The 23,844-nt window shown below is 38.6% G+C and overlaps 1 protein-coding gene across 1 annotated transcript; it reads right to left on the reverse strand.

Annotated features, from left to right (window-relative positions):
• Positions 1-647: 647 nt before the first annotated feature.
• On the reverse strand, positions 648-23,623 carry NOP14 (NOP14 nucleolar protein). Its single transcript, XM_027642904.1, has 18 exons — positions 23,132-23,623; positions 20,890-21,024; positions 19,897-20,038; positions 19,191-19,336; positions 18,623-18,760; positions 17,531-17,653; positions 16,294-16,425; positions 14,833-15,133; positions 13,673-13,803; positions 13,356-13,441; positions 11,635-11,770; positions 9,635-9,736; positions 8,708-8,861; positions 4,514-4,673; positions 3,530-3,677; positions 2,464-2,582; positions 1,136-1,291; positions 648-788 (listed from the first exon to the last, which is right to left on the reverse strand). Exons 1-18 carry the CDS (start codon positions 23,327-23,329, stop codon positions 689-691), a joined length of 2,607 nt encoding a protein of 868 aa, XP_027498705.1. The 5' UTR covers positions 23,330-23,623; the 3' UTR covers positions 648-688.
• Positions 23,624-23,844: the final 221 nt, after the last annotated feature.

Raw genomic sequence — 23,844 nt, forward strand, 5'->3', positions numbered from 1 at the left:
CAAGCTTGTCCAAGCTCTTTGTAGTCCAAATAACCAGACCTTCCTTTCACGTAAGAACAGCAATGGCAAAACTATCAGACCATATTGACTAGTCAGCTGAAGCAAGACTAGGTAGTCCTGCTTTCCAAGTCATGTAAACAGACCAAGTGCCCTCAGCTGCTCCTCATACAGCTCCCCCTCAAGGCCCTTCACCATCTTTGTTGTCCCCCTTTGGACACCCTCTGATCTCTCTTCAGGGCCTCTCTGCCTTCAAAGGAGTCAACAGCTCCTCCCAGTTTAGTTCTTCAGCAAACTCAGCACACCTTTGAGTCCTGCATACAAGTCATTTATGAAGGTGTTGAAGAGAACTGGCCCTAAAATGGAGCTCCACTAGTGACTGGTCCCCAGCCTGATGTAACAAAAGGTTTCTGCTGTACAATTTTTTAATGTGTGTGTGTGTAGTTCAAGTTAGTCAAAACCTGGTTGCACACATATAAGAATTCTGATTATTACTAAAATAAATAGAAGCATGCCACATACAAAAGTGTTATTTTTATTTTCCTTATGAAAAGCTGTGGATTTTCCCAATAAGCAGGTTCACGTTTTCAGACAGATCTGATGATGTTGTCTCCTCAAAAGGAATGCATCCAAAGAATGCAATTAAAGCCATGACTGTAAAACCAAACTTTTCTGCTGTATACAGTCCCATTTAATTCTTCCATTTTTTCCTTTTCATTGCTTTCCATTCACCTTCCTGTGTAGCAAGGCTACCAAGAAGCTCTTTCACTTTTCTTTTTCTGGCTGAATCTCTGTAAAACAAACAACATATAAAAAAATTCAAAAAGTTTGTATTAGGGAAAATAAGTTAATACACTAAGAGAATAACTATTAATTCATAAAAAACCCCACAACTATTAAATGTCACCAACACGTATTTTAAATAAAAACATTATGCATCTCAAACTAGAAAAATGAAACTGCAAAGTTGAAAACACTTCAAATGATCTCTATTGAAAAGATCTGGTTTTCCTCAAATTGTCCCATTTTATTTAGGTTTAGTATGGCTGATCATTAATGTCAGCCTTGGCATCCAGCAAAGAAATGAACACACAGCAGAATAGCCCCCAAACTGGTGCTGAAACAACAGCCACATTACCTCTCCATGATTTCTGAAAGTTGCATTCTGGCCAGAAACTGGTTATCCTTCCGAATCTCACGAATGGCTCCTTTAAGTTCACGTTTATGCCTCTGAATCAACTGCTTTCTTTCTTGCTCCTTCTTGCTGCTTGACTGCTTTCTTCCAAACTCTAAGCTGGAATGAGAATGTATGTGTGAGCATAGAACACCTTAACAAACACAACTTATTCATGTTAATAAGGAGTAAGTTTCTGTGTGAATACTAATTCAGTATTTTCATTCCTGCATGTTATATAATTAACTTGCAAAATAAGGAGCCACCCAACGAACATACTGGAAAAACACCTGCCAGACCTTCTAACTGCACATTGTCATCATGCCAACAACCAGCAGACAACATTCACACTTCAACCCCCCATATACGTTCTGCTCTTTGAACAGAATGAAAAAGCTAAAGAAGGAGAATAAAAGATGTCTGGAGAAAGATGAAATCTCCCAGTGTATTTTAAATTTTTGCAGATGTTCTCTGTAAATGCATTTTACAGAAGAAGTCTGACCAGTTACTTGGGGATAAATGTGTATGGCAGAGGAAAACTGTCCTCTTCAATTACTACAGCAAATAAAGCAGACAATTTGTGCCCCTGCAGATGACCAACAAGGCTAAACAAGTCAGCAGCCAATATGAAGGAGAATTCCTGAATCAGAATACTGTTCTACAAAACTAAACTGGTGTTATTAAATCTAATTCCAAAACAGAACAGAAAAATGCAGATGGTCACTGCACACACTGTAAAAAAAGGGGGAGAAAACCCCAATGTTTTCTGTCACTGCTACTGTTGGAAGGTAGAAAGCTGCTTGGCTGGGGAACAAAAGGAGCAGGCAAGTAAAGGAACACTTCATCTGACTGATGGTTATTTATCTGATGCAGAGCACAAGAAAAGTCTGCCTTATTTTTTGCACTAAGGTGCAGAAAATCCCTCAAAGCTTTCACCATCCATTCTTACCTTCATATATTTCATATATGAATGAACTACTCACTCTTGTTCTTCTAACTTCAGTGCTTGACAGAGCACTCTTTAAATTTGTTGATTTACAGTCAACTATACAGGCAAGAGTTGATTTCCAGTGCTATTTTTGCCCACAGATAAAATTTGCATTTAAAATTCCTCTTTCCTTCCCCCCCCCCCCTTCTTACCACCCAAGTTGCTGGCCCCTTGTGAATTATGCAGAAAATCTAGCAGAAAAACAGTTATCTGTTTTGTGTCCCATTTTCCAAATCCATTTTAGCTTGCCAAAATCTTAATGTTTAAATGCACTTCTTCTCTGCATCCAGTGTTCTTTACTTACACTTTCACAATTTTAGGTGTATACTGTTTCAATGGTACTGGCTTCTTTTTCTCACATATCAGTGGGGTATAGTGTTTTACTTTGGTCTCCAGCTCTTTCAGAGCACTGTGATACCATTCCTGAAAATGCAAAACAAATTACAATTTTAAAACGTATCTAAGACACTGTAAGTCACAAGCTATTGTAGTTTGAATCAACAGTAATGTTCTCCTCATATATTCTTTTTCTGGGTAAAGTCACTGCTATTCATTAGGACATTGCTAACACTGACATGCTGTAATCCAGACTGGATAGGTTTTAAAAGCTTTTGGAAGTCCATTAAGATGGTATCACGGACTATAAGAAAGGTCTGCAGGTATTTTCACCTAACAGAGGAAGAAACAAGACTAAAGGCAGTTTAACTCAGACTCTGCCTTTCTGGGTAATTTTAAGAATGATTGTTCTTTTTCTTTTTCTTTTGATTGCAGAAATACAGGCCATTTAGCAACATTTATGCAAGAAAACACTGCTCTCTAAGGATATTTTATGATGCCTCTTTGAGAAGAAGACAATTTTGCTACATTCAGAAGAGACAGATTTAAAAACTAGAACCTCACTGCTAGAAAATAAGCAACTGCCACGTTTTAAGTAAGGTAGCTGACAAGGCATATTTATGTTAGTTTTACTAAAATAGTTACAAATTTTACTTCACCAGTTTGGTACACCTATTTGTGGTACCAAAGTCTTACAGATTCATCACAAAAGTACAAGAGCAACCAGATGGCTAGACTATTCTTATAAATTATGTCACTCATGGAATGCTACATTATTACAAGCCAATTTCTACACTTTTCAATAGACATGATACACAATGAAAAAATAGCTTTTCTAAACATTTTCTAAACATTCTCTTTGGTTTTTCCACAGAAACATCACTACTATTTTTGAAGAGCACAAACTCCTGACTCTTGAAAAAATCTCACTGATGCTTACACTTGTTTTTTTGTTTGTTTAAGCAGAGATGAAGATCACAGAATTTATTAATAAAACAAACATATCAATTATTTCATTCCTGAGGAGTACAGACCTGCATTTTTTCAGGATATTCATTCACTGGCACATGTTGTGTAAGGAGAATTCTGACAGGATGCATTATTTCGTGGAATGATGGTAAAGACTCATAGAGAGCTGCACATTTTTTAATAAGGTCAAAACACAGGGCTAGACATGATAACCTGTTAATGCACAAAAAAATTAACAATTTCACTTGCAAAAACTGTAATGGATTTTTAAATAAAAGCAACTGAATTAATTAAATTTGGGACTGTTAGCAGAATCTATTATTAAGACTGCTTGATAGAACCAGTGACAGCTAGAAATAGATAATTCAGACCAACAATATCACCCTTCTAAGCAAATACCCAAGAAATCTATCAGAAACAAACCTTTATGCCAGTGCACTAAGCAAAACCAATATTGTGTATTTGCCACTTATGAGGAGTAAGATTTTTTTATACGAGTTCTAACAGTGTTCTGGTAATGGTTCTGATGTTCTAAAACTTCATTGAAACAGTATTAGTAATTTTGGTTTTCAGTTTTCTTTTAGAACTTAACAAAAGGCTTACTCATCCCTGAAGTAAGTGATACCATAACATAAGCCCAGGGTGAAAAATGAGGCTGAATGTAGTTAATGAACATGTTTAATGGTGCTCTTTCCTAATTTCAGTGTTTTACTATTTATGTTATACATCCTAACATAATGTTTGTATGTACATACTATTATTTGATTCTGAGGAGCTTGACAGTTCAAAGTACTGAGCACCTCCTCTGTCTCTACATCATCCTCATCAATTCACAGCTGTACCAAAACCAAATGGAAGGTCTGAGCACTCCAACAAGTGCTCTGCACAATGTTCTGGCAAAAGATTAGCATATTTTCTCTGCTACAGAGTAGTATCATAAAACCACAGCAGGACTATCCATTACTCCTATTTTTACTCCTCAAGAGCACTCTCACTGAGATTATCCAACAGATGATTTGGCATTTCTTATGTTCACAGTTCCTACGTACCTGATATGATTCATTTCTGTTTTGCTGGTTTCCTCTAATCTAGTCACAACACCCAATGGCAGATTTTGCTTCTGCCAACTTTCCAGATCCTCCTTATCACACACCAAAAGCAATTCTAAATTTTTCCCCACCGGTGTAAATGGGTGCACTACAGTATAGCCTAGAAAAACAAGAACAATCATTAAACAAGACCAATTCTAAGCATTCTTTCTGAAGAAAAACAAACAACTCATTTTACCTTTTTAATCATATAACCTTAAAAAATACTTTTATTAGTATTAAATTTGTCTAAGACAGTTGAAAACACTGGAGCATTGGTACAATCTTAGGCCAGTGCCCTAGTCACAGAATCCAAAGGCAGGGACCAGGAAGTACTGCCCACTAGAAGATCAGGTTTGAGACTAGGGAACCTGAATGTGCTCAAGTCCATGAGGCCTGATTCATCCAAGGGTCCTGAGGGAGCTGGCAAGATAAAGCTGCTAAACCACTCCTCAACACACTTAAAAAGTTGTAGTAGGTTGCTGAAGTTTCCAGTGACTGGAAAAAGGGAAAAACTGCTGCCATTTTTAAGAAAGGGAAGAAGGGAGATCCAGGGAACTACAGGCTGGTCAGCCTCACCTCTGTGTCCAGCGTTATCATGGAGCAGATGTTCCTGGAAACCACGTTAAAACACATGCAAAATTGTGCCTGACATATTTGGTGGTCTTCTATGACAGGATTACAGTGTTGGTGGATAAGGAAAGATGTCATCTACCTGGATCTGTACAAAGCCTCTGACACTGTCCCATACAACACCCTTGTCTCCAGACTGGAGAGGCACAGATCTGACAGGTGCCAAACTCGGTATGACTCAGTAGATAAGGAATTGCCAGTTGCATCCTGGGTGGCACCAAAAGCAGTGTGGGCAGCAGGACAAGGGAGGGGACTCTCCCCCTCTAAATCACTCTCCCGAGACCCCACCAGGAGGAGTGTGTTCAGCTCTGGGACCCCCAGCAAAAGGAGGACACGGACCTGCTCCAGGGAGTCCAGAGGAAGGCCAAGAAGCTGACCAGAAGGCTGGACCACTTCCCATATGAGGACAGGCTGAGGGAGCTGGGCTTGTTTAGCCTGGAGAAGGCTCCCAGGAGACCTTCCAGAAGCCTTCCAGCATTTAAACAGAGCCTACAGGAAAGATGGGGAGGAACTCTTTATCAGGAAGTGTAGTGATAAGATGAGGGGTAACAGTTTTAAACTGACAGAGGGTAGATTTAGATTAGACATAAGCAAGAAAATCTTGACTATGAGAGTGGTGAGGCACTGGAATAGGCTACCCAGAGAAGCTGTGGATGCCTCATCCCTAGAAGTGTTCAAGACCAGGTTGGATGGGGCTTTGAGCAACCTGGTTTAGTAGAATGTGTCCCCGTCCTTGGCAGAGGGGGTAGAACTAGACAGTGTTTGAAGTCCTTTCCAACTCAAACCATTCTGTGATTCTTTGAGTCATTCTATGTATGGGGAAAGTGAGGACACATAGATTCACCTGCCCTGTGGAAAACAGGATGCACAGTTAAACTGCCACTGAGGATGGAGCACTGGATATGCTTAAGAGGACAGGGTAGGCATAGGACTTTCCCATGGAGTTACAAGTAGATGGCTTTGACCAGAAAGTGGTCAAGAAACACAGTGAGCTGGAGCAGGGAGAGCCCCCAGCTGCAGTTCATCACTGAGCCTCTCCTGTGGGCTCACAGCAGGGTCCCTCAGATACACACTGTAAACTCCTCTCCCACTCCAGCTAAGGAGGAACAGGAAAAGCATGGAACACAGAATATATACTGGAGCAGAGCACGCAGAAAACACTAGAGGATCCCTATACTTCTGATCATAAGCTGATATGTGAAACTACTTATAGAGCAACGCCAAAGATGCATCTGAGGAATTTCATGGCTAAGGGACAAAATAATTTCCAATCTCTGTGATGGACGCTGTTTTGTCTTTTTTCTTTGTTTTCCTTATGTCCCGCAAGCTTGCAGTGGAATTTACTTAAAAACTTTTTCAAACTAAATTAAGATTATTTACATGTTATAGAACTTGTACATGGCCAAAAGACAGCACATTTAAATAAAGGTTCTTAAGGTTTGAGACCCGAAGTTGTGAGAGATTATGACCCACACAGACTTATGCAAGATCAGGAACAAAGATATGTTTTATTATCTGCTTTACTCATGAGAGGATGGCAGATCTCATTAGCAATTCCATTAGCTAAGGCTATCAAACAATGACAACTCCTTCCTGCTCCCTCCACCTCCATCTTTTCTTCTTTCAGGTAATAATTGAGGTTTTTTTAGTCTAAATCACACAATCAATCTTTTATGAAACTGTATTACATATATTTTTTCATGTGACAAATTCATGGGTCAAGCTTGTAAAATTAAAACAGTAGGAGTTCTAATCTGCTGACTCTACTCACTGTTAAAATTGAACTCCAAGATTTTTTTTTGGTGTGACAGTGTATCAGCATTCCAGAGAAGTACATGTGGGCTCATTCTAAAACACTCTGTGGTGATAGCTGAACCACCATAATTATCAGCAATACTTCCACCATGAATATTTAAAAATGTGATTGGATACTTTAGGAACTTCAAAACATCAACATTGACTGGAAAGTTCTCAAAGACAACACTGTGCCTCTAATGCTTCTTGTACTGACCTTTTCCTCACTGCTAGCAGAAATGCAGAATAAATTACAGAGATATAAAGAAGTATTTTTTAAAAGTAATAATTGATCATCAATTACCACTAAATATTTTTCAAGTTTCTTATCTGATTTTGCAGAATACTCTATTTAAACTGTACCAGAAACCTTTGTAGATCAAGTATTCCTAAAAGAGTACACAAAGGAGAAAATACTTAATAACCCACCCACTCCATAACCTCTTCCCACCTCCTTCTAAGAGTTCAGCTGTTGGCGTTCTGAGAATCCAGGGCTCAGCTCTGATGTAGCCCAGCTGTGTAACCTTGGCTCACACTTCAGAAGAAACTGCTAAGCTGGGAGAAGCAGCTGGGGAAAAGTCTGTAGGGTACAGCCATACAAGAAAATAAAGGTGAAACTGCAGTGCTAAGCTTGTTGAGAAACGAGATCATGAGTAGCTCAAGAATTAAAAAGCAAAAAAAAAAAGCCAGCATGGAAAGGCATAAAAATCCTGAAAGGAAAAGAAGGGAGCTGCAAAGACTACCACTACTGCTGTAGATGTACTAGAATACTGACAGAAGCTGAACCTTCCTCACCACACTGTTAAAACTACCTAGAGAACAGACTTCATTATCAGGAGCTATGAGCATATTAATAGATAGTGTGTAGTCCATTAAATCCCAGATATCATGTGAGTTTGCCAAATAATTGAATTTTTTCAGTTGATAATATCATGCTTCTCTTCCCATGTGCTGTGACACTCACAGTGCCAGAGATACTAACACAGGAATTAGCTACTATGCTCTGACAAAGTTCCTCATAACCGAATTATTGTCACTGAACTTGTCAACAAAGAAGCCCCAGAACCAGAATAACTTTAAAGACAGAAACTAATCCAAAATAAAAAGTCAAAGAGAAAGACTGGCAAATATAAAAAATTTGCTACCATATGGATTACATTGAAAAGATCATTTTATTCTCTCTGCTGTCTGTGCAAGTTGCTAAGTTTACACACTTCTGTTACTAATCCTGCTTGTGGGGATAGCTGCCCTCTGTTACACTACAACAAAATAATGTCAAATAAATAACTTTGTGATATACTTCTCTCACTTATCTTGGTAACATGGCTGTTGGCTGAAGAGGGAGGATGTCTGCAGCATTAGTTGCTGCCTCGCTGTGAAGTTGCAGGGTACTCATCAGGAATCCATTAGGAACCATTAATTTCCAAGTACAGTCCAATCACACAATATTTAGAATGACAGTATTGCAAAAATACTGCACTGTGGCCAACATGACTTCATTTCCTTTAATAACTTCTGTTCTTTCCTTCCTGCCAACAACACTAGAGGATCTAGTTCACAAGATGCCCAAGAATTAAGGTTTTGTTTGGCTAAACTAGCAGATGATTTTGGCCTTTTGTTCAAAAACAATGAAATCAGTGTGAAATATTTGTATTGGAATTTAAAAGATAAACCCTAATCCTAAAGTTTACTCTAAAATAAATACTCATTTACTCTAAACAAACTCACCCTGGGCCTGTTTTTTGGGTAGAGATATGTGAAGTACTCCAAGAAGGAAATTGATGAGTTCTGGTACAAATCTTCTGGAGAGTGATACATATTCCAGGAACAAACAGCATATAAATAACCCTTTAATAACATCTTGCAGTGTTGTAATGCGACACTAAAAGAAATAAAAGCAGAAAATATTCCTAATTTAAAGTCTATATATCACAACTACAGGATCTCCCAAAAAAAAAAAAAATGAAGTATTAACTATGTTGTAAACATTTGAAGTCTGTAAAATTGCCCTCTCTGAGAGAAAGCCATACTGGCTTTCCCTTGCCCTCGCTCAGGAGTATATGCAGAACTAAGATGTTTCTCAGCACTGGTTTAGCCACTAGAAGGTGCTAAAACCACAAACAATAAGTTCTTTAGAAATGAACCAAGGAAACAGAAGGCTCAGAGCAACTTGGCAGCAATCGAACAATTAGCTCAAGAAACATATAAACAGGATATTAGGATAGAAAGATAAGGACATATTTTAGCTCAATGCACTGCATTAGGTACACTTTTGAGGAAAATCAATATTGCCAATTTAAAAGTAAATAATTTTTCTTAAGTACGAACAAATGCAACATATGAAAGAGAAACCACTAATGATTTCAGATTTCATTCAGTCTGTTCTATTAGTCCTATGTAATTCACCATAGAAGGGATACTTGTGTGACAGCTTGAAAAAATGAGTAGGCATGGTTTTGTGAGATGGACTGTACTCTGCAAGGGTATTTTCCTCTTCTCTTTTTCTTCCAATTACTACCTGTGACTATACCAAACACAAAGCTGCCTTTTCAGTACATTTCCACTATATACATTAATGCTAACATACATAGTTCGAGTCCTGGGAAGAAATAAGAAAATGAAGTTATAGACTGAGATACAGCATCACAGACATACCTTAGTAAGGAGCTGACTCATGTAGATAAAAGCAGGTGTTACAACTGGATGCCAGAAGTCGGAAGTTGGAAACAGCAGAGATGTAATTTTCAAATAAATAAGCTGATGGCACATAAATAAGGGAAAATACAGTTAAGACATTAATCCCAGGACCTTGCCTTTACACATACGTAACTTGAACTGAGTAACTGCCAGGTAGTAGTCATAAATACTACAATATACATAATTTTGAGAAATCTGATATGATACATGACCTATTTATTGAAACAAAAGGGGTTATCTGTTATGGGATATCTATTATAGGTCTAACATTGCATTCATTGAGGCAGCTGAAAGAACAACTGAGAAGGAACCATGCCTCCCAACCCCATTTACACCACAAGAACATCTGACCCCCTCCAGCCCACCACAATCACATACTCTCACACCACAAAAACAGGAGCAAGTGGCCACACAGGACCTGTGACACCTTTCAACATGTCCTCACCACAGAGTGTGAAGTGACCAGGATCCTCAGGCACTGCCACACACCAACAAATAACAGCTGCAGCCAAAAGAACTGAACACTGACTAGGTACACTTCTGCTGAAGAAGACTTGCTAAATAAAGAGCTACAAGTGACCTGCCAAGACCATCAGGAAGTTAAACATCAGTTTGGAGGTAATTCTGATAATTATCTAAGTGGATATTTACATAGTAACCTAGAAGCAAGTAAAGTTTTATTGTTTTAGCTCTGTTTCTCTCTGTGAAGCTTCTGCTGTAAACAAATACTCTCCTGAACTGTTTTGTTTACTGTATGTCACATTCCAAATTTCAGCTTCACAGTAGGCACATGAAAGGTAAACTAAGATGATCCCTCTGTGGAACATTCATTCAAACAAGTGCTTCGAGAATAGGAAGTGATACAATTTCACCCTAAAAGATAACAATGGCTTGCAACCTGGAAAAGTCCAGTGAAGGGACTGAAAGCCAGAAGTGTGACTGGTGTCATAAGGGTGACAGTGACAAATTAAAAATAGAAGTTAAAAACTCTCTACAATACATTTCCTGCAAAATCCAAAACATCCTGAATAAAGACTCTTCAAAAGAGCTCAATATAAACATCTTCCAAGCTATAAGAACCAAGCCTTCTAAGCAAATCCTTCAGTCTAGTTCCTTTCAAGAGTCTAATTATTCCATTAGGCAGCAGCAATTCATCAAGCTGAGAGACAGAAAAGTAGCTCCCTTTGAATTAGACTTACAGTTTGTCTTTGAAGTTTTTGCTACAACTAAAACACTCAGTTTCCATATGCTCCATTCTTGAATTCCCTAACAGCCATTTACCTAGACATTGCAAAAGGAATCTGCTCATATTTAGCATGGCAAATGAAATTGGGATATTACTAATATAAGAAGGAAAGACCAATTCTTTCCAAGTCACTAATTTGGCCATTATCATATGCAAAGTGCTAAGAAATGTTGTGGTTTTATACCCATAATAATAGTTTCTTGGTGGTTTTTTTTTTGTTTGGTTTGTTTGTGTTTTTTTGTTTTGTTTTCAGTTTTTTTAACCTAGGAGATACTGCAGTTCTATGGAGCACTTTTTTTAAACATCTGCACTTACAACAACTAGAGAAATCAGGACATAACTGATAAAGTAACTTCTTTGTAACTACTCATTGAAGTTTCATCAGGAAAACAAAGAATGTTCTGCTATGAAACTGGAGTGGCAATTTTAAGATATTTTCTCCTTATTAATATCACAGATTCACACTTTTGTTCTGAAGAATGTGTGTGGGTTGTTTGTTTCTCAGGGGTGAGTATTTCTTGTTGCTGTGGGAATTTTTGTCACACCTTATCTCTAGAAAAGCAATTTAAAATATTGAGAAACCTAAAAAGTCGCAGATGCTAATAATTCACTACATATTTTGAAATTCAAAACAAAATTTAATATCATCCTGCATTTATTGGAACTTCTGTACTAATGGAAAGAGATTATCCCAATAATATGTGTTTGTTACCGTGTCTAAACCTGGGAGTGTTGCACGGCCTTTGACTTCAATCACTTCTTCCATATCATGAGCAGCGTCTCGAAGGATAAACTTAACACTGTCACTGGCTGCCTCAGGAAACATCTGGCAAAGATTGTACAATGGCCTATTAACAAGAAATTTAAGTAATAATCAAGTTACACTGTTGATATTAATATGATGTTAATAAAAACCTGATTTTTAAGCACTTTATTATAGCAATAACAAATTCCCCGAGACGAATTATTCTTTTTTAGAAATAGCCACCCAATATGCAGATAATTATTATTGTAACACCTTAGTTAAAGAGATATATATTTTTCACTGGGCTTTGTGAGATAATCTTTGAGTTGTTGGTTTGAGTTGTTCTAAATCTTAAATAAAAAAATAATTAAAAACTTTAAAATATACTTCCAAATCTTTGCTATGGTTATAACACATCCTTTTGAATCTCCTGACTTTAGATTTTACTGCACTGAGGTATGTTGGCTTATACTAAACAGCCCACTATTCAAAACACTCTCAGGCAATATTAAGCAAAGTGTAAGGTGGCAATGTGCTTAGCAAAATTATTACTGAAAACAAGACAAAAAACCCCAAAGTACGTTAGGTCAGCTCCTGGCCTATGGCTAGTGCCTACGGGGATATGTAGTCTGGAATCTGCATCTGTTTTGTCAGAGTTCTTTCAGTATTTTCAGTTAAATATGTCTGTAGTGATATTAATAAATCCCAGTTCTAGAACACAACCAAAATGTATTTACCCTTTTGTACAAAGCCCCAGCATGTGGGACAGTATCAGTGGGTCAGTGCTCTTGCTGAGCAATGAGAGCTAACGCTGCACATAGCTGATTTTTAAAAACTTACTGACTTTAGCATGGAATAAAAATGCTGAGAACTACATAAAATAACTCCTTGAAAGAAAGCTCTCTATCCTGCAAAAATCAAGATGGGAATCACAAGTTAATTATGCTTGGAAGGGACCTCTGGAGATCATTGGATGCAAGCCCTGCTCAAAGCACGGCCAATTTCAAAGATGGGTCAGGTTGCTCACAGCTTCTCTGGGAAACTCATTTTAACATTCAGAACCTTTGCTGTGAACATTTTTTTAATCTAATTGCAATTTCCCTTGTTGCAGCCCATGTCCATTGACTCTTATCCTCTGCTTATACCTCTGAGACAAACTTGGCTCTCTTGTCCCAGACTAACTCCCTGTCAGGTATTTGAAGATAACAGTGCCAAATTGACAACTTCCTGCCAAGTGTTTAGTTGGAACTTTCCTATGAGCTTACTATAACACTCCTTAATTCCATTTTCATCTAGTTCCCTGAGTGAATTCACAGAATGAAAATCCATGGAAAAATCAGAGATTGCAAGGGAAACTGCACACTGTCATTGCAAATCTTAAAACCCTTTACCAGTAGTCTAAATAACTTAATATACAGAAGTTTCATGCAGATATGGAATTATTTATCCACTACTCATGAAAAGCATTTTGCAGATCAAAAAATACATTCTGAGATTTCGAAAGTATCTTGGTGTAACTAACAGGTCAAGCAACACATGAAAGAAAGTTAACATTATAAAGGTGGAGAGTTACCAGCTGCCAACAAGCCTTACAGAGTATTTGAAAGAAACAACATTTATGCTTTACTCTAGGTAGCTTTTCTCTCTGAATCATAAAAGGGCAAAAATCCATAGGATTTAATACTCACAGGACCAGTTTGTCAATTGTCCTGAGCTCTGGTAAATCCAGAGTTGCCAACTCTCCAATGTATTCCAAAAGGAAGCCGAACAATTTCTGCAAGAAGCATAATGTTAAAATTATTAGGTTTTTTTTTTCATTTTACATATTCTTACACAGTACAAAAGAACAGTAACACAGACTTAGATGTTTCTACGTTGTGAATAGGAGTAGAATCAACAAACTATTCTTCATTTTCTGTGTTCTATATTGCTTCCTGAACACTTATTAAAATTCACTCTGCAATTCAAAGTTAATTTCAAATAAAACAAAACAAAACCCCCATACTTCCAACTTGGCTTTGTTTCCCACTGCAAGGCTTGGATGATTGCATTTCTGAATTCTCTCCAGTATAATAAGCTGTTGTTCTATTGTTCTTCCAGCCAATAAAGACTTAAATGTCTCGTAGGACTCAGGAACTAAAAAATAAAAACAAAAAACAACCAGAAAAAAATCTCAAACTTTATGGCTTTAATTCAAGTGAATGTGTAACAAAATTTCCAATTTGAAAATATTATTGTTCAGAAAAAAAAAGAACTTATAAAAGTTTTAAATAATCACCTTTTAAACAGCAATAATCTATCAGTATATAGGTAGTATTATATCTATGAACAGAAGTCAGAAAATAAAACCCTGGCATGTATTTAGTTTCTTGCAAAAGTCAAAAACCTAACTGGTTGAGTTAATAACTTTTAAGTTATTAGAATAACTTTTGAGTTATATGTGACTGCTTTCTGGTTAAAGCAAAACCTGAATGCAATTTAAAAGGCTTTGTGTAATAAGTCATCTCCTTTGGATGGAAAAACACAAGCATTTAAGGAAGTTGTTTGAAAGGTTGTTTAATCTTGCAACAGACTAGAGAATCTACACTAGGACAATAGTTAGATCCATTATGTACTTAATATTAATGAATGTTTTGTGTACTACTTGAAACGTGCCTCCTCCTTCCTGCTTGGCACAGACCCAAAACTAGCCAAACTTTGAGTGTCTCTAACAATACTGTGATGTTACATCACAGGGATTAAACCTGCCTCTTCAAGCATCTTCTGACAAAAATGTCAGTCCAAACACTTGGGAGAGTAAGTTTTTCCCATTTAAGTACAAATCATAGCTTCACTTGGGCAGAACAGTAGCACTTTGGATTGGATGTTCTGGTTGCCTTCAGAAAGGAGCCTGGATATTTTTATTTTTCTCTCTTGTGTTTATCTTTCAATTCTAAGGCTGCTCAGAGGAGCAGAAACAGCTCTGGGATGGAACAGATCCAGTTCCTACTGCTCAAAGACTGACTAGGCTGAGAACAGCAGTTACTGGCTAGTCTTGGAACAGTAGAGGACAACCACGAAGCAAAACTTCATGTATGAATGTAGATCCTACAGGGCAGAGAAAGAGACTTGTTGTTATAAGCCCCTTGAAGACAACAGGTATCTCTGGATCAGTCCTTTGCTTACCAGCAAAAGTATAGGGCAGCTCTGATTTTGCAGCTTCCCTTTTTGGATCTAGTTCCTCCACAGTCTGTGATTCATTTTCATTTGTCTTGTCTTTCTTCTCTTCTTTATTCCCTGCAGCTTCTTCTTCACTCTCAAGGTCAGAGTCTAGATCAGAGTGGCTATCTGCAGCATCATCCTCATCTTCATTAGCAGATTGATCTTCACTTTCTTCTTCATTCTCATTTTCTTCTTCCCCACCTTCCTCATCTTCTTCCTCCTCCTCTTTTTCTTCCTCCTCATTTTCAATATTAATTTTTCCATCCTGCCAGTAGAGCAAACAAGCCAGTTAAAACACTGATAAAGTGATATCACCTCATCAGAAGCATTATGCAAAGCTATCTCAAAGACATGTGAACAGACCAAGCAGCGAATAGCAGCAGTGCCAGCCAAAAAGGGATTTAAAGGAGAAAACATATCTACATACAGATATAAGAATAGTAGGTATTTCCAGCTATAAGAAACTGGAAGACTAGGAAGTAGTATATGAAGACTAAAAGAATCAACACAAAAGAAAAAACTACCAACAGATGATATGAAAAAAAATTCGACATCCCTTACTGAAACATTCTTGATTAAAAAATATATTCCTTCTATGTGTTAAAATACCATATCAGATAAATATTTGTTCCCATCCTGATTTTATTAATCATCAGTTTAAACTCATATTCATAATTTGTATGCTCCCCTTTGAGGACAACAGCAGTTCCCTTGCTACTTGTGTGTAAGAGGATCAGCATACACACACACACATGTGCACCACAGTCAGGGTGACTCACACATCAGCTCTAAGGTTATGTTGCTCTGCCACCTTAATCAAAACTATTTCACAGGGGAAGGGTTCTTTCAGAAACCCACTCATCCTCAGGCTGAAATTTGGTGGAAGCTGTTACCAAATACAGTGGAAGTTCAGAAAATGAACAGAAGGGTTAAAGCCTCCTCTCAACCCAGTAGGCCAGCAGTGGAGAAGGCTACTGCAATAGCAGGAATATAGTCAGTAGACTGAGGGAAACAACTATTTCCCTCTACTAGACACTTATAAGATCACACAGAACAGAGTCTCCAGTTTTGGGCCTTGAAATACAATAAAGATATCCATAAATGGCAGCAAGTTCAGCAGAAAGCCATCAAGATCACCAGGGCGCTGGGCACCTGCCCTATGAGGAGAGGCAGACCTGGGTTTGTTCTGCCTGGATATAAAGAGAAATCTTTCCACAGTAAGGACAGTCAGTGCACATCTCCTGTGCAGCCTCCAGTCTTGGAGATTTTCCAAGAACAGACTGGATTCTGAGTAAACTGGCGATTTCACTGTGGACCCTGCTCTGAGCAGGAGGTTGGACTAAACGTCTCCACAGAGTTCACTTCGAAACTGCTTTTCCTATTTTCTTCACGGAACTCTGAACATCCAGAAACGTTAAACTTTACCTTGTATGACAGTAACCGTCTGTCATCTTTATCCAGGATAAAGCCATCGGCCAGATCATCAGCTGACACGTGGCTGGGTTTCTTCTTATCTGCCTGTTCATCTGTTCCACGCATCCGACGCAGTCGATCTGCCTGTGTTTAACAAGAAATATTGCACAAAGATGTGAGCCTTCTACATCAATGGAAGATCCCTCAATTACTACAGCTAAGAAAATCAAAGAAAGAAAACAGTTAACTGGGATTATTCAAAAAGTTGCTGAAAAAAACCCGAAACCAGCAACTTGAGAAATTACGGGAAAAAGTTGATGATAACTTATTATTTTGTGGGGAGTGCAATCTGATAGGAGCACACAGTCAATTGGATTAGCTTATTTGGAAGACTTTAAAACTGAGTTTACCTGAAGCATTGTGTTCTCTCAATTTAAAACGTATCTGCTTTGCTTATGGGACATCATTACTAGAAAATATAAGCTTCTAAAGCATTTTGTGATTCTGCAGTGTTTGTCTGATTCCTGTATGTGTAACAAGCTTGTAGTAAACACAACCATATCCTAAGATTTTTGAGATACAGACTGAGGATCAAACAAGATACTGAGAACAGAAAAGAAAAAAAAAAAATCATTCTCTCTGTTCTGCTATTAGATACTGGGCTGCTCTGAGGTAACCTGAAGGTACTGAATTCCCTGTGGTCCTACATGTGTCCCTAGTACACCAAATCAAAAATTAAAAGAACCATTTAGCAAATTATTTAATCTTTCCATAAGACTTACAGCTCCACGCAATAGAAGTAGCATGCAACATTTCCCAAAAGAACCCTATTCCTCTGCAAAGCAAGGCTATTTGCATGGTACTGCTGAAAGACACTGGCAACACCAGAAGACAACCATAAAAGACTTGCCAGTGTATTAATTCAACTGCTGTGCAACACAATACTCCACTGACTTAGAAGCAGCTCTCAACTCTGAATAACTTCAAACATTTAAAGGCAAATCAAAGTAACATTACATTTTTATTGAAGAAAAACTGACTCGTTTCATAAACCTCCATAGTCACATACTGAGCCTATGGGGCTTTTTGTTGTAATATCAGATTACAAACACAAACAGACAATTTCCTGAATTCACCCCCCTTGATGAACTGCAGTTTAGCACAGCCACTATCAACCTAAGGTCAAGCAATATAAGCAGTCACTCCCAAAAGGCAGGCCCCAAAACAATCTCAGCCATAAATGGTTTACCTCGAGCTTCTGGAGCCGTGCCTGCTCCTCTTTTGCCAATTCTTCTTCTGTCTTCATCCTTTCTGAAGGCTTTGCTTTCATCTCAAATCCAAGTTCTCGAACAATCATATCGTACTCATCAGGCTAAAGAAATATTTATGTGATTGTTTATTATCTCAAGTTTCATTATTCTGCTTTGCAGCCACCCCCCTGCCAGACTAACAGCTAAGAAATAAGACTGTCAAGATAAAAGGAAAAGACTGCTTCCAAAGCAAGCTGCAAGAACATTCAGCTCAGTATTAAGACATGGAATGGAATGAACACTTGAACAGAAATTCTCCTGGAATTTCCCCCTCCCATACTGGAGTCACCACTGAGAAACTAAAATATAATATCTCAAATTAAAACTGGTTTACTTATTACTTGAAAAAACGTTAAAATATTGTTTATTATCAAAACACAGATAGAATAAATTAATAAAAGAGTAATTTGCATTTCACTTTATACTGTTAGACATGAGCTAAGCCTTTGCTACTTCAGTTACATAGAAGTCTAGCTTAAAGAACTTAAAAATGGATGCTGATACTCGGCGAGTCTCAGCATGCTGTGAAATATCTTAAACACAAAAACCAACATACCAAAATATGAACTTTTGATCCAGTATCTTCTATTGTACTTTGAGAACAATTTTAATGTAAGATTGAACTAACTAACTAATCTCATAAAAACTGAATTCTACTGCAAAGCAATAAATAAGAATTCACAATGCTCTGCGAGATACTACAAAATTTCTACAAGGAAAAAAAACCTCAACACAATACAATACCTATTCTTAGATTTAAAAAGTTATTTCCCTTAGTGTAAAATAAAAATGATACAAGAAGATACCTATTCCACTCCCTTTTTGTAGATAGAACCCAATTTACAACAAGGAAATGTCTGTTGTCAAGTACGAGTTGTTTTATCCAAAGAACACCCTGAAGGCATTCAAACCAAGTCAGCGTTCTCAACAATTTTAATTCCTCAAGAAAACGTATTTATCACACAAATAAGCTGAAGTCAGTAGTGTTGTTCAGCCTGCAGCCTCTTTCAGACTTGATAACTAAACCTTACCTTGGGTTTTTCTACTTCTTTGTCCTTTCTCTCTGACTTTGGGGGTTTGTGGGCCATAAGGGTTTGGATTTCCTTCCAGTCATTGTCAAGTTTCTCTGTGAGTTCTAACGTACTTTCTCTCCGAGTTTGCCTCTCTTGCTAGAAAAACAAAACAAAAACAAATGCAGCAGTTATGTTCAGGTGGACATGACACAGTATTTACAGCACAAAACCAAAATGCTGTCTTTAGCAAATGAATAATTTCAGATATTTAACATTTATAAGGTGCAAACATTCTTTGTAGAAGAAGCAATATAGAGCTATGTTGAATGGTACAAGAGCTGTATACAGAAACCAAATTAGGTGTCAACAGAATGGGAGATTTGGGGATACAAAAGAATGGTAGACACTCAAGTTATTACTCCCGAAATGCCTACAAAGTCAGACAGACTTTATTCAAGGAGCTCAGACTCTTCTCTAGACAGCTTCCTCCTTTGTTTTCTATGTCACTACTATTCTATTCTGCAAACACAGGAATCATGACAGCTTCTCAATCATGTTCATTTGTACTTCAGTGCTAAAAACTCACCTTTTCTTGTTTAGATTTGGCTATCATCTCTTCTATGAGTTCTTTCCTAGATTTAGGTTTTTCCTCCTCTTCATCTTCCTGCCCGCTTGATACTTTTTTACGAAGGAGGCCTCCACCTCCTCCAAAGTGAGCAGCAGTTAATTCAGCTGGGAAAAAAAAAAGTAGAATGTGAATCCTTTTCAAATCCATACATGACTGCAGGAGAGCTGCTGCTGGGGCAGTATCTCCCTATTCTTGGAGAATGGGAGCAATTAGAACTATTGAACCAATCATGCATTATTCCCATCCCTACGGAATGGCTGTACCAAAAGAGATTATATTAGACACATAATTTACACTAACAAACCTTTTGTATGAAATAGGGACATGTTTTTTTCCAATATTTATCTGGCAGTTAGGTTCAGAGGTGCAAGAAAGCAGCCAGAAAACTCACACTTCAGACTCTGGCCCAAGAGCTCAAAATACAGGTACCTATTCATGCTGAGAAGCTCAGAGAGTAAAGAAGCGTCCCAGGCAGGTATGTCCAACTTAACACCTACTAAAATCCAGAGAGCTGGTCTGTGTGTGGTTAAGAAGTAATTAAATCTGGCTTAAACATTCCCACCAAGCACATAATGTTCTTCCTCACTGAGAGACAGGACTGAACAAATGATGTACGTTTACCAACAACAGAAGCAGCAGTGGGACACCAGCTGGCACATCTTACCTGACAGTGTTCCTCTTTCTTCTGTGTCACTGTCACTATCGACAATGTCATTTAGTTTCTCAATTTCTGCCAAAGATTGGCCATAGTGAGTCAATTCTTCATCTTCGTTAAGATTATAGATATTCTTCTTTCCATAATTTTGCTAAGAACAGTAAAACACCCATTAAATATCAAAAGATCTTTAGCTCCCAGACAACAAATTAACACAGCCTGGTTTTTTAGTACTAGTTGAGGAGATTCTTGTTCCAGTGTTTTGCTGGAACTCAAGACTGGAATAAGAGCATTACCAGACCAATACTTTCATTCAAATATATTAAACCTTAAGTAAGGGAGTATCATGTCTCTCTTATACTAATGTAGAAATGGACTAATTCAGGAAACCTAGAGAAGCTTAACTTCTATCTATATCTGTAACATCAGTTTCTAATTACTACATTTCAGGCCTAATAAAACAGACTTAAAGCTATACAAACTACCAGCAGAGTAGGATGTTACACTACTCAATTCTGGAGGCTGAGTATCATGAGGCAGAAAGGAGAGTTCTATGCATACTATTCACTTTACAGAATGACAGCAAGCTACAGAGCTCTTCTACTCAGCAAATGAAATGGCTGCTGTTCTCCAGCTGTACTGGAATCTCAAAGTACACTTGACAGTTGCTGCCTTTTCCTAATTCAATTCACATATGATAGTAGAGAAAGCAGTTCAAGAAAACCAAATAATCAATGAATCTGCTTATAACTGGCTTCCTTGAATGTCAGTGCTCAAAGAAATTTATCCTGCAAAAAGTTGTCTTTCAAAACCAGAAAGATTTAACGAAAAAATTTCCCACAAAAAAAATTCGGTTTTCATAAGTTCCAAACATATAAAATCAAAAATAAAGCACTGTGCTGCAAAATCCTCTGCTAAGGGAGAGCTCTCAAAGTCAAGCATTCCTTGTGGTTTTGTGTTTGGTTTCATTTTGCTTTCTTTCTTTAAACTCCTAGAGTTTACCTGTCTTTCCAAAGCGAATCGTCTGATCATCTTTTCCTCTGGAGTTATATTGGTGTTATATTCACCAAAACGTTTATCTTTAAACACATTTGACTTTTCCCTTTCTTTATACTCTTTCAGCAGAGTGTGGGTGCGCTAGAGGGAAAAAGAAAAAGGAGATAAAATTAAAAAAAAACCAAAGAGAGTAACTACTTTCTAAGTCAAGGCAAAAAAGGCTCCATGGTATCCTGTCAACAAAACAAGCTTTATGTTGCCATCATATAAAATAATTTATTAGAATGCAATGAAAGAGAAGGAAAAATTAATGAGAAAAAAAGATGGGAAGCTCATGCAATATATTCAGTGTCACTAAGTCCTCTTATAAGCCACCCATGTGAAGATAGAATATGTTACATTGTATCTCACCTTTATTTGATAATATATAAAAACTGTGCCCTTCTGCTAAAGAATTCTGATTCATCTGAAGCTTAGGAAACAAAGAATATTATATTAAAGAAAGTAAAAAAGCCAAAAAAAGTCAGCTGAACTTTTTTTGGTCTTTTCATCTAAGACATAACCCCAAGTGGGTCCATGCCTTCAGCTCTGTGCTTTGCTGTTGAGCACAGAGAGGTCAGGCATCAAGACAGCAAAAGGAAGTTTATCACACCCCCACGAGGTGGTTACAATATGCTCTACTTATGGTACAAGTAAGGAGACAGGTTTACTTTTCAATGCCAGTGATCTAATTCATAACAAGCATCTGATTCACTTTACCATGAAAGAAAACCCCCAACTCTTAAAATGTGATCTAAAATATTCATGAAGTTTTCTAAAATCTTGACAAATAGTAATGAAGACTGAAAGCTAATTTATAATTTCATGCTGAAAATACTGTATAGTTTATAAAAAAGAAAATGTTGGCTGTGTTTAGGTTGAAAAAATATCCATTTTTATTGAAAACATATTAAATGAATCTTAGGGAAAGTTACTGTTGCCATTCATATTGCCAGGACCTGGCAAAGTGCTGCACTGAAGGAAAAGGATCTATTTCCTACACGAGGCCTCTGTAGGCTCACTGAACATTCACAACTTTCAGATGCAGCAGTAAATGACACCAAAACTCAGGTTTCATCTCCTATTGTGCCAGTTCTACCTTGTATTTACTTCTTGCACAAAATACAATTATCATACAGCTTAAACACTGTGTATGTACTTTAATATGTACTTGGATATTGAAAAGCACTTTTGTTTATCAATTATCTGATTACCTCTCTTACTGATTAAAAAAATCACTGAATACATCACCTCTCACATGTAAAATGACAAACTATCCATTTGCTTTTGCTGCACTTGTCCTTTCAGTAAGTGCTTTAAATCTGTTTGAAAACAGAATGTATGTAACATGTCAGAGAGAATCTCAGGGGCACATTTTCAAATTATACTTTTTTCAGCCTCAGCTGAACAGAGGGTTTTTTGCTGGTTTGTTTGAAGGGACAGATCATTGAAAAATCCAATGTTTCACCCAAGGATAAGGTAGGCTGCTGGAATCCCAGAGTCATAGTAGGACATGCTCTCCCTTACACATTACAGATTTTAGACAGGTAGCTGGTGATGGCAGCAGAGAAAGACAAATAGACAATTTTAGAACGGTATCTTCCACAAAAGTGGAAGATAAAAGATTTGCTCTTGTTAAGTTGTATGATCGTTGTTATGAGAGCAGAGGACAGATCACTGCATGCTTCTACAACACGACTACCTAATCAGTTCACAAAAGGTCACCCGCATTTGTTTCCAGATCAATGGCAGTTTCTTTGTATCCACACATTTCTCCCTGCATTCAGACCTTAGAGCTCTCCTTAGCTCTCCTTAGAGCTTTCACCATTACACCAACACAGCATCATTATCAAGAAGTTTTAACATCCTATGATCACCAAAACCCACCAACGCAATGAACACCGACAGCACTCTGGTCCCATATTTGCTCGTCGACAACACGTGCCACTGTATTCTGGATCTGGGTAACTTGAAAAGAGAATCATTCCCACACAAGCCATAAGCAAGACTTGTACTCCTGAATCCTGTGGGTTGCACTGGTGGGAGCCATTCCCAGAGCTCCCCATCATCTCCCAAGCAGCGGGAGGTGACCAGACATTCCTGTGCACGACGAAGGCGGTCCCTTATATCACCTGAGAAGGCTCCAGCCTTATCATCTCCCCACATCCAGGGACGCTATCCTTTCTCCCTGTTTTGGATGTCCTCTTACCTTCTTGATGGCCTTGGACCGTGAGACACCAGGCAGCCCCACATCATTCTTGGTCTTCCTCCCCAAGATGTCAAACTTCTGCCTGTTGACCTTCACCTCGAAGGGGTTACTCTTGACCACGGCCATCGCCGACTTCACGGGGCCCTTGGCTGTGGAGGGCCCTGACACCTTTCTCTTCCTCTTCGCCGCCTTCCCCATCTCTGCTCTGGCTGCCCGTGGCTGAGGGGAGGCAGCGGCTCAGCCCTCACAGAGCTCGGGGTCAGCGCTGGGGGGGCCAACAGGGCGAGCAAAATGGCGCCGGGAGGGGGCAAAACTCCCCGAACTACCCCTCAGCCTGACAGCTGCCCTCGGGACAGCTCTCCCACTCCCCGTGAGAGCCGGAGGAGCGGGGAGCGGAGGAGGGAGCGAAGGGGAGGCAGGAGGAGAAGACGAAGAAGCGGCTGGAACGGCGCAGTCCCCGCTCTCCCCTCAGCAGTGCCAGGGAGCACCACATGCGCACCAGCAGCCCCACACCTCTCGCGAGATCTCCGCCAGAGTACCGCGATAATTGACACTCCCCTCCCGCTTTGAGACGAGTCCGGGGAAGGCTTAGCGCACTACATATCCCAACAGGCCTCGCGCAACAACACCGACGTCTCCCCCGCGTGCGCCGCGCTGTGCCTGCTGGGATTTGTAGTCCCAGGCAGCTGTGAGGGGGCGGTGGCGCAGGAGCG

This window comes from Corapipo altera, unplaced genomic scaffold (genome assembly GCF_003945725.1).
Source record: "Corapipo altera isolate COAL_440 unplaced genomic scaffold, ASM394572v1 22, whole genome shotgun sequence".
NCBI classification, from domain to species: Eukaryota; Metazoa; Chordata; class Aves; order Passeriformes; family Pipridae; genus Corapipo; species Corapipo altera.

Excerpts from the sequence above, each read along its gene's own strand:
- NOP14 (XM_027642904.1), bottom strand. The coding sequence starts at position 23,329 with ATGGGGAAGGCGGCGAAGAGGAAGAGAAAGGTGTCAGGGCCCTCCACA. Across the intron at positions 20,039-20,889 it reads GATTCGCTTTGGAAAGACAG|CAAAATTATGGAAAGAAGAA; the intron begins GTAAACTCTAGG and ends TACTGTTCTTAG. Across the intron at positions 18,761-19,190 it reads CCAAATCTAAACAAGAAAAG|CAAGAGAGGCAAACTCGGAG; the intron begins GTGAGTTTTTAG and ends TTGTTTTTCTAG.